The 11331-nt window shown below is 33.1% G+C and overlaps 1 protein-coding gene across 1 annotated transcript; it reads right to left on the bottom strand.

Annotated features, from left to right (window-relative positions):
- Positions 1–1276: 1276 nt before the first annotated feature.
- On the bottom strand, positions 1277–5328 carry LOC145611564 (G-type lectin S-receptor-like serine/threonine-protein kinase B120). Its single transcript, XM_081666905.1, has 6 exons — positions 3978–5328; positions 3452–3562; positions 3152–3363; positions 2580–2790; positions 2065–2450; positions 1277–1913 (listed from the first exon to the last, which is right to left on the bottom strand). The coding sequence occupies exons 1-6, from the start codon at positions 5293–5295 to the stop codon at positions 1599–1601; spliced, it is 2553 nt and encodes an 850-aa protein (XP_081523031.1). The 5' UTR covers positions 5296–5328; the 3' UTR covers positions 1277–1598.
- Positions 5329–11331: the final 6003 nt, after the last annotated feature.

Genomic DNA, 11331 nt, shown 5'->3' with positions numbered 1-11331 from the left:
GAAGGAGAAATTTTTTGTGCATATCAACAAGATCTCCTAACCAAGTCAAGAAGCTAATTCCACTTACAAGTGCATAAGCTATTAAGCTATGTAAGAACAGTTATTGAGGCACCAATTCTTGCAAATTAACACAATCTCGAAAATTATTATCACTTAACAGAAACCTGTTTTTCTTGTCAAAGTAAGCCCTCCAGGTGAAGTTTCATCCTTAAGTGAACCAACAATACAAGGTAACTAACTTTATACTACGTATATTGATCTCTTCTTCACTATCATCCTTGATTAACAGGTTGCCTCCTGATATATTTGGACATTCATTGTTGCCTTAGAAAACTTGTTATTGGAACATTTAAAATTTAATTGTAGTCTAAATCTTAATAATGCATACTACCATCGGCTGTAAATAAAAACCACAATGATCATTATTAGTAAAAGATATTACTTCTCCACATCTTTAACACATATGCTGCAGAGAAACTTGCCAAGTGACAATTAGACCATATTTAATACTACTCAGTTTGTTCGGTTTGACAGCTCGGAGCCTCAGAATCTGTCTTATATAGCTGAATCATGAAGACAAACAAAGTGCATGCTTTGCTATTCATACAGCATGGCTAAATATACAAGAACAGAGGACTATAAGCTGAAAATTTGCATTACAGATAATGCAACAAAAAGAGAGTTGAGCTTTGAAAATAGCTTTGAAAATTATGAGACTAAAATCTAGAATTATGAAAACTCTGCTGAATTGCTGTTCTAATTCAAAGTAGTACAAGACAAGGATTACTGAGGTATCTAATACCATTCAAATAAAATCACATGAAACTTCCAACATCGCAAATTAGAGAAATCATGAAGGGATTAATAAATCAACAATATGACTTTGACAGAAGAAAGGTGGTAGAATGGTATATGATATGTACAGGATGTTGCTTGGATAAAACATATATGTCAAGTTATCAACTCGTACACTACAATAACATTTCATTGTCGGGTCAAAAAGGTTCATCAGTCATCACAAGAGATAAGAGAAGCCTCAAATGTCAATTTTAACTTTCTACGTTTTTTGTACTACCAAAATGGAAAGAGAACTTTCAAAGTTCATCAACCAACAAGTGGAATCAGATATGGTCAAAATCAGAACATGAGACAAGAGATGTATCTCTAAAGATCTAAAATCTCTGGTTCCGTCTATAATTAAAAACGACTTCAGAATTCAGAAAGCTGACAAAAGTCTTAAAATTTAGGGAATTTTCATTAGCAGTCCACATTCAGATATTTGATTACCACACTCATTCATAATCAATCGTCTAAAAATATGTTAATAAGCGGTAAGAGACTACAGGAAAGAGCAAATTGTACTCCTGAAAGGCAATCATGATCAGTAAGATAACCAAAAATGCTACAAGCCTCACTTCGTTCTTCTCCAACAGAGAGTATTTCCAGGTTCCTCGTTGAAAAAAGAGTAATGAACATTTGAGTGAATACTTGGTTATCCAGAATAAAATGAAATAATCTAAATATGTGAAAATATGTACGCAAAACTTGTGTTTAGACAAAAGGGGGAGCTCAAGGGAGAACCTTTGCTGCAATTATCCCTATCGTCCAACTAGCATGGTGACTGTTACATGATTTGAGGACTCAATATCTTGGTAACCTTTTTGGATGTCTATGTCAACAAAACGGCGGTTTGAAGAATAAGCAAGAGTAGGTTCCCTAGGATTAGAAAGTGCAAGACTGTCAGTTTCCAACAATAAGACCACCTGTGACATTGTAGGCCTGTGAACTGCAGAATCCTGCACACATAACAATGCTATATGTACACATCTTATTACTTCATTACTTGGACATGAGCTTGCAAATGAAGAATCGACGAGCTCCATTGTTCTTCCTTCACTCCATAATTTCCATGCCTGCATCAATACATGAAAAATTCTTGTTATGGTCTTGTCAACAGGTACAGACCAAAGATAATTTGAATCGAAGGGTGTTTAGAAGACACAAAATATTGTTTTCAATAGGTGTATGTTGTATACAAGACTTGTTAAGAAAAAGAAAACTTACATATTCAATGAGGTTTGTGTGTTCAGAGAACCGAAATCTAGTGCTCCGATGACCTGTAACTACCTCCAATAGCAACACCCCAAAACTATACACATCAGACCTCTCAGAGAAGAAACCTTCCATTGCATACTCTGGAGACATGTAGCCATAAGTTCCAACTATTCTATTTGTATTTTCTTCATCTTGGTTTCCTCCAAAAATTCTAGCCATACCAAAGTCTGAAATTTTTGGATTCATTTCCTGATCTAAAAGGATGTTGCTGGCTTTTAAATCCCGATGAATGATTGTACATCTTGCATCCCTATGAAGATAAAGCAATCCTCTTGCTATCCCTTCAATGATTGTAAAACGCTTCTTCCAGTCTAATTGTTGTTTCTTTAAGGGGTCTGTGGTTATAACACAAACAAGAAAGAAAAAGTAGAACTTCAATTTAGAAAACACGGGAATACAAATGATGCATGTTCTTCTGAAGACAGCAAAATAAAATATATTCAGAAATAGATAGAACACTCTACCAAAAATCAACCCGTCCAAGCTCTTATTAGGCATATATTCGTAGATCAACATTTTCTCATCCCCATGTACACAGCAACCTAGTATTCTGACAAGATTTCTGTGCTGTAATTTGGCAATCAGCATAATCTCATTCATGAATTCTGCCATGCCTTGCCCTGACTTTCTTGATAGTTTCTTGACTGCTATTTCCTGTCCACCAGGTAGCGTTCCCTGAATCCAAGTATATTTGTGTGAGTGCACATACAGCAAACCCCAGTATGTTCTGAATATGCTTCTTTTGTGGTTCAATGATTGACATATTTTACAAGGAACGTCAAAGTTCATGGCAAGTGAAAATCTCTTATGTTGTTTCACTGAAAAAATCACAGGTAGAACTTCCTGACAGTTTAAAAAGTTTTTTTACCAAGTCCCCTCCAGGTACAAACTTGCCATGGCAATTTCTAGCGTGCTTAACCAAACAATAGCCGCTTTACAGGAAAAATGAGGCTCCCTCTGGGATTAATTTCATGTGAATTGATACATCTATCCTAAGTCTAAACATATGACAAGTCCGATTTGCATAAGTAGTTACCTTGTAAACAGGACCAAATCCACCTTCTCCAAGCTTGTTTTCTGCAGAGAAGAAATTTGTAGCAGATGCAACAAGATTGTAATTGATCAATGGAAGATCTTTTGCATTTGCCAGATTTTCTTCTCTAATCATTTCCTGTGATCCTGAGATATCTGTTGAAGATACTTGGCCTTTCCTCAATCCAATAGTCAGTGCATCATTCCCTCTTTTAGCTGCAATAGCAGACAGAACATATCATAAGATGTGGCATTGTAAATCACTGAAAACTCAATAGAATACTACTAGAGCCACAAGTCTTACCTTTTAATTTTTTCCGGTATATGCACAAACATAAAAGTATTATGCCAAACAATATCACTCCGCTTACTACTATAGCTGCTATCTTAGGACCAGATAGTTTGCTTTTTTTACCTGTATTTCAGAAGACAGATAGGATTAGCAAAAGCTAAAGCAAGTCATAATATAAATTGTATTATTGCGAAAGATCAGAAGGCGACTGTTATAAGTAATAGCAATGTGAATTTGATCAGAAGGCGGCATGTGAAACATAGTATCTATTATCTAATGAAGCAGGCTATTGATAGCATTCCTGTGGTACTTGTCCTTGTTAACATACAAATTGTTCCACACACACACAAAATTAACACCAATAATCAAGTATCAAATCAACCAAAATATGATACAAAAGACAATGCAAACTACATTACATGCCAAAATTTAACAGACACTACTTTAGCACAATAAGCAATCAAAGAAGGCATATTATTTACAAACAATCTGGTTTTGCTCTAAACTTTAAATGTCTTGCATAAAAAATTTAACTTACCCAAGGCTGAAGATGCTACGCGAATGTGCAGTTTATTGCCTCCTCCTTTAAATTGCTGAATGTCAGACAAGTCACCACTCCATACCATACAACCAATTCCACCTACATAAGCATATGCCCTGCATGAACAATTCTGTAAGCATTCTTTTCCACAATCCCCCTCATCTTCTGCTCCCAAAAGATTTGCGAAATCAGGCAATTTCACATTGTCAACCTCTAAAAATCCATCTTCAGCAATCACACTGCCATTCTTGATCTCACATTTCAATTGAGTATCCCTAACACACCCACCAGACCAACTCCCATTGGTCCATTGATCAGGAAACTTAGGAGCAAACCCTTGAAAGCAACCACAAACAAAATCACCTGTCGCGTTCCTACAATAACCGTTAACCCCACACTTATTGAACACATCACACTCACTCCCAGGCTGTTTCTGCATCATTATCCACTCTTTGCCACCATCAGCCCAAGTCATAGACTTCTCATATCCATCCCATGATACTCGAAATTTGAACTTACTAGAGCGGTCCAAAGGTAAATAAGTAAAATACATAATCCCATCTGCATCAGCATTAGAAAGCTTAAAACCATAGTAATAAAATGCAGCCATGTTTGGCACACCAGTAAAACTCAGTCCATTCCAATAACCACTTCTCCAACGACGATTCGATCCCTCCCAAATCACAAACTGTGGTGCTGCTCTAGGATCCACCCCCATTGAGAAATTCCCAGATGATGGATCATTCACACTCCTCCATGATGTAAAAATCCGATTTTCGACAACATTCGGATTAACAGGCACTCTCATACCAGGCAAATATGTATCAGTAGGATGATCAAAACTCTCCCAACAAGAAAAACTAGGCAAAGGATAATTATTACTACCCCTAATCTCAAGATTACCATCATTATGCAAAATTCCTGTATAATTTCTCGATATTGCTGTAGTATTAGTAGACCAAACAACAGTCCCAAACCCATCAAAAGCAGCCAAAACCCCATCATTTGAAAGTGTTACAGAACCATTTTTATTGCTAATTGGATTATTTCTATTAGCAACCCAAACTGCAAAATCAACTGAAATATTGGAATACCAAATTCCAACATACCTTAATGATGAATTTGAAGGGCTAAAAAACCCAAATTCAAATGACCCATTTTCAGATTTAAGGGTTTCTCCATCTCTTATGACTTGACCTTGCGCAATTGTATTTGAAGCATTTGAACAAAATGCAAATAATAAGATTAAAGATATAATCTTTATGAAAAAATATGAAATGGGTACCAATTTTTTGCAGAAACAAAGATTTTCCATCTCTTCATTCAATTCAGTAACCTTGAAATTTATGAAAAAAATTATGTACCTTTATTCATCATGTATGACAATATGCGCCTTTTTTATATGTGGAGCCTTTAATTCTGAGTGTGTACAGTGTACTTAACATTTTAATTTTAATCCCTTTTTTGATTTGATTTTTTTTATTTTCATTTACTTGGACTTTCTTTATCTTAAAAAGTAAACTATGACTTCTTAAACAGTTAAACGTGTACATAGTATCATTATTTAGAAAGTTTTTGAGTGATTGATATCTCTCCATGTCATACACTTAACAAAATTAATTAGCTAGAATATTGTGGGAACCATTAAACTAATAAAAATTACTCGTCAGTGAATTGGGAACTATCCAACACTTATTAATTTTTGTACTTATTTATTATCGCTGCATGATGTATACAAAATTCAATTCTAAACATTCAAACACTAAGGCCCCGTTCTTTAGAGCTGCTCTGCTCTGCTTCAATCTGCTCTGTTCTGCCCTGCTCTGCTTAAAATTAATACTTAATATTGAATTATTATAATAATAATGTATATTTAATAATAATAATAATAATAATAATAATAATAATAAATAATTAATACTTAATGATAATAATAATTAATATTTAATAATAATAATAAATAAATAATATTTAATAATAATAATAAATATTTAATAATAATAATATATAATTAATATTTAATATAATAATAATATATAAATAATATTTAATAATAATAATAAATATTTAATAATAATATATAATTAATATTTAATAATAATAATATATAAATAATATTTAATAATAATAATAAATATTTAATAATAATAATATATAATTAATATTTAATAATAATAATAATATATAATTAATATTTAATAATAATAATATATAATATTTAATAATAATAATATTATTAAATATTAATATTTAATAATAATAATAATTAATATTTAATAATAATAATATTAATAATAATATAATTAATATTTAATAATAATAATATTAATAATAACATAATTAATATTTGATAATAATATTATTAATAATAATAATATAATTAATATTTAATAATATAAATATTATTAATTATAATTAATATTTAATAATAAAATTTAATGATTATAATAGTAGTAGTAGTAGTAGTAGCAGCAGTAGTAATAATAATAATTGTAGTAATAATAATAATAATAATAATAATAATAATAGTAATAATAATAATAATAATAGTAAAAATAATAATAATAATAATAGTAATAATAATATTAGTAATTATAATAATATTAGTAATAATAATAATATTAATATTAATGAAATCTGCTCTGCTCTGCTCGGCTCTGCTTTGCTCTGCTCTGCTCTGCTTCAATCTGCTCTGCTCTGCTGAAATCTGCTCTGCTCTGCTCTGCCCAGAAGCTCAAAAGAACAGGGCCTAAGTATGACTACAACTCCCAAGGTATTAACTATATATGAGTAACGTATAGTATTATGTTTGAAATTTGAGACATCATTAATTTAACCTCCTTTTTTTTCTAATATAAAATCGATACAATCAAACAATAAATAAAAATTCAAAAATCCCTAGTAATCCACACATTTTGATTTTATATGTTTGTTGAAGAAAACCTAAAGCATTAAAATTAAATCTCTATATTTGTGTATTTATATACATTTAAATAAGGTGATAGTTTAAAAGTACATAATGAAACAAATAAAACAGGATCATAACTTTCTCAAATCATTACAAATTATTTTCACCTTACACAAAAGTCACATACGAATATGAATTGAATATATTAAAACACTTTCATTAGGATAAATACAACAAAAAAAATTATAAAAAAAAATCCACTAAAACTCTAAATCACATGCATAAAAGAAGCAATGTACTGAGGTTGAAGAGTCAGTGTTGTCGTGTTTGGTTACAATTCAAGCCGCCAATCGGTTTAGGTAGGTTACGACTTTTTATTTAATGTGGACCGAGTTGACTAAGCTATATCCTAAGAATTTTGCTGACAAAATTATGCACTTTTCTTGTTTCCTATTGCTAAGTTTGGTTGTCTTGTTTTGTCCTTCATTCTTTGGACGGTACTAACCTGGATCAAAAGATACATAAAATTTAACTTTTGGCCGTTGAAGATAACAAAATTAAATTATAAAATTAAAATGCTAATACGAGTACATGTTTGGTTCTCATTGCTGAGAAACTCTTGAATTTTGGAATGTACTTGTATTAGACTGGAATATTTAAGTGTAATTGTGTCCTACGGTGTACAAAGTAGGGCTGAGCAAAACTACTCGAAAAATCAAAAGCCCGAAAACCCGTTTAGTTACCTGTCCGAAAATTAGGGTACCGGGTTCGGGTACCCGTTCTAATAATTTGTTACTGGGTATGATTTTGAGTATCATTTTAAAATTAACGGTTACCCATTCCGATCCTATAAGTAATTTTTTTTTCCTAATTAAATCTATTTTTCCAATATTTAAACACTTACTTTACTTCATAATCACTATATAATATCAATAGTTAGTAATATTATTAAGAAACACTCAAAAAAGAACTTGCAATTCATCATAGACAAGGTGGGAGATAAATTAGCCACCTGGAAATCCAATATATTGTCAAAAGCAGGAAGAGCAACCCTAATCCAAGCCACCCTTCAATCCATTCCCAGATACTACATGCAAGTTCTCTCATTTCCCTAATCCATTTGCAAAAAGTTGGATTCAATTTGCTCTAATTTCTTCGGGGGGGGGGGGGGGGGATCAAATTAAAAGAAAAAAATCACTTGGATCTCTTGGGATAATGTCTGTCACTCAAAAGATGAAGGAGGGTTAGGCTTCACTAAGCATGAGCATATCAATACTATTTCTCTAACCAAACAGTGCTGGAACCTTTACAACAAAAAGGGTTGGGCAGCCTTGTTACTTAGGGAAAAATATATTGATAATAAGAGATACCCAACACCGTTCAATAAAGGTTCACTTGTTTAGAAAGGTATTGGGAGGGGTTGGAACTTGTTTGAAAAAAGCTTAGTTTGTGATGTGGGCAATGGAGAGACATTAACATCTGGAGTGATAAGTGGCTCTTGCATCAGTCCTTAAGACAGATGCTTATAGGGCCTATACCCTTAACCTGCTTGACCTTAAGCCTTGCTGACTGTCACTCTCTGTCAAAATCAAATCTGGAGCTACTTATCTCTTTCCAAATTACTGATTCTATGTATGAGCAATTCATCTCTGTGACTCTTAACAGCAATTCTGATAATGCTTACTCTTGCTGGAGCTACAAGGGTAAGTTTCTGGCTTCTAAAGCTAGAACAGAGCTCACAACAAACACAACGAAAAGGCTGCCCTTGTTCACTTGGGGGAAATTATGGCATCTCCAAATTCATCCCAAAATAAAAATGTTTCTATGGCAGCTTGCTTGGGATAGAACACCAAACAACCTCAATCTACACAAGAGAATACCCAACCATCAACCTTTCTGCTCCTTCTGCCCCACCCATGAAGAATCAAACTCCCACCTTTTTCATTCTTGTATACGAGCTAAAGAAATATGGGACTTGATCCCCTCCTCTGCACCTTTACAGTCTGCAGCTCAGTGGCAAGATTGGCTTGATCAAAACCTCAACATCTCCACCCCTCACACAATGAAATTCCTTGGAGTTTCCTTTTCCTTTTTATCCTATGGCATATTTGGCTACGAAGAAATGCTTGGGTTTTTAACAAAAAAAACACATCCAACACACAAACAGTCCACCAGTGCATATGGGCTGCTTCTGAGTGCTATTTCTCAATTGCCAACTCGGAAAGTCTAAAGCCCTCCCCCCTTGCCTGGTATCCTCCCCCTTTTCCCTCCCTGAAAATCAATTGTGATGCCTCGTTCATTGAGTCAACTAAACAAGCGGGTATTGGTGCAATCTGCAGAAACCATTTGGGTGATTGGATTGAAGGTATCACTTGGAAAAGTTATTGTCCCAACAGCTATAATGCTGAGCTAAATGCCATATACCAGAGTTTAATTTGGGTTAAAGATAGAGGATGGGAAAGAGTGAACATTTGGTCAGATTCAAGAAGAGCAGTTGAGGAGATTAATAGTAACCAGACTCTTGGAAACTCATCTGTTTTGGTTACAAATTGCAGGGCCCTTGTAAGGGAGCTCCACCCTCTAGAATTTCACTTTGAAAGACGAGAAGCAAACTCAGTAGCTGATAGCTTGGCGAAGGATGCGAGGATCAACCTGGAGACAATGAACCAAACCTGTTTTTTGTATAATCCACCTCCAGCTTGTTGGGTAGCTTTTGACAGAGAGCGTAGCTCTGAACTTGTAAACCAAAACTTTAATTTAGCTGGTGATCGATGTCCCAGCTTTGAATGATGGTGTTGTAACAATTCCTAACTTAATTAATTAATTGATCCTCGTAGTATATTAAAAAAAAAGTAATATTATTAATAATTTGGTCAAGATCAAATGGTATTGTTGTTAATTAGTGTTAAAATATATCATAATAACTAATTTATTAAGTTTAATTATCACTATTGATACCTTATTGGGTACCCAATAATCAATCCGAAAATCCTGGTACCCGAACTTATCGATTCAATTTATGTATATCACTTTTAGTGATATTGGTTATTGGGTACCCGAACAGTTAGTACTAACGTTACGGTGTTCGGGTACCCATCCCATGCTCACCCCTACAACCAACTATTCTCCTATGTAAATGAATGAAATAGTTGTACTCCATAACAATTTTGGAAAGAATTTTATACTAAGATAGAGTACGTCTAGATTATAACTGTCATGTTTTGTTTAATTACGCAAATAGAAGCATTTTAGAAAGGCAAAAAAGCTAACGAATGTTTCGGGGGCGTTGGATAAGCTAGCTTAAAATAGAAATATTGAATTAAAATTAACATTAATTACACCGATTGACGCGTGATTTTGTCATACTTTCCCAAATTAATACCACTTTAGGTAATATATTAAATGCTTATCCAATGCCCCGGGGGCGTTCATTAGCAAGATCCTTTTAGAACTGTTCATATATGACAATTCAGTCAATTTAACTGGCATGTGGGGCTCACGTTTTACCTTTTATGGAGGGTAATTTAGTCAATTTAGGTGGTGATTTAAGGAGGGAAAGGTAAAAAGAGGGACCCACGTGGCGAAGATTCTAGCCAGAATTGTTAAAGTGGTAGTGCTAGTTAAACTTTTTACAACTTTGTGGTATGAAAAAATAATAATAATAAATAGTTGTCTAAAAACATGTGCTTTAATTAGTAGTTCTTGACAAAAACTCCATTACTAAATGAGCAAAAATCTTCGTAAGAAATTATAATAGTTGGTTATATAAATAATGTATTCATAGAAATAAATAAACTAGAATCCATGTGACAATGGTTTTTCTAATTACATTGAAAAGAATATAGAATCTGGTTACTCTCCTTAGAGGTGATGGTCAAGGTGACATTAATCTACTTTAGATCATTCGCAAAATCAAGCTGCTAGGGGCTTCTTTCAAACACTGCGACGTTCATAAGGTGGATAGAAGGCGGGTTCACCGAGCTCACCAAATAGCGGCTGAAGCAGCGCAATTTTCAATTTGATTTTCTATTGATATGTAATTTGTTTAAACCTTTGTCCAAATAAAAAATAAAAAAAAGAGTGTAGAAGATTACCTCTCATTATTAATAATTAAAAGATTCTAAATTGAAAAGATCATTATAATACAAAGGCGGTTCAGTTTTGTTCTAGTTTAGTTTTTACGGTTTGCATTCAGTTTGCTAACGAGTTCAATTCTTATACGGTTTAATATTATTCGGATCGGTTCTAATTTCGAGTTAACTAAAAACGGTTCGAGTCAATTTTCAATTTCAAATAATAAGTTTTTAGTTAGTTCGGTTCTCATTTCGGTTGGACAGTTTAAACAATTTCGGTTTGAAATTTGAGATTACTACTCACATACATAAATGCATAATATATTACTCAGGGCTGGTTACAAATTTATACTTTGTACATCACCGCACC

This window comes from Chenopodium album, chromosome 24, assembly GCF_948465745.1.
Source record: "Chenopodium album chromosome 24, dcCheAlbu1.1, whole genome shotgun sequence".
NCBI classification, from domain to species: Eukaryota; Viridiplantae; Streptophyta; class Magnoliopsida; order Caryophyllales; family Amaranthaceae; genus Chenopodium; species Chenopodium album.
Note: the sequence above shows the minus strand (reverse complement) of the source record. Positions and strands in the feature narration are given on the sequence as shown.

What these genes read in the sequence shown, in the direction of transcription:
- LOC145611564 (XM_081666905.1), bottom strand. Translation starts at nt 5,295, where the DNA reads ATGGAAAATCTTTGTTTCTGCAAAAAATTGGTACCCATTTCATATTTT. An exon ending in GATTTGGTCCTGTTTACAAG is followed by an intron (nt 2,791 to 3,151) that starts GTAACTACTTAT and finishes ACTTGGATTCAG; the next exon opens with GGAACGCTACCTGGTGGACA. An exon ending in CTTGGACGGGTTGATTTTTG is followed by an intron (nt 2,451 to 2,579) that starts GTAGAGTGTTCT and finishes TTATAACCACAG; the next exon opens with ACCCCTTAAAGAAACAACAA.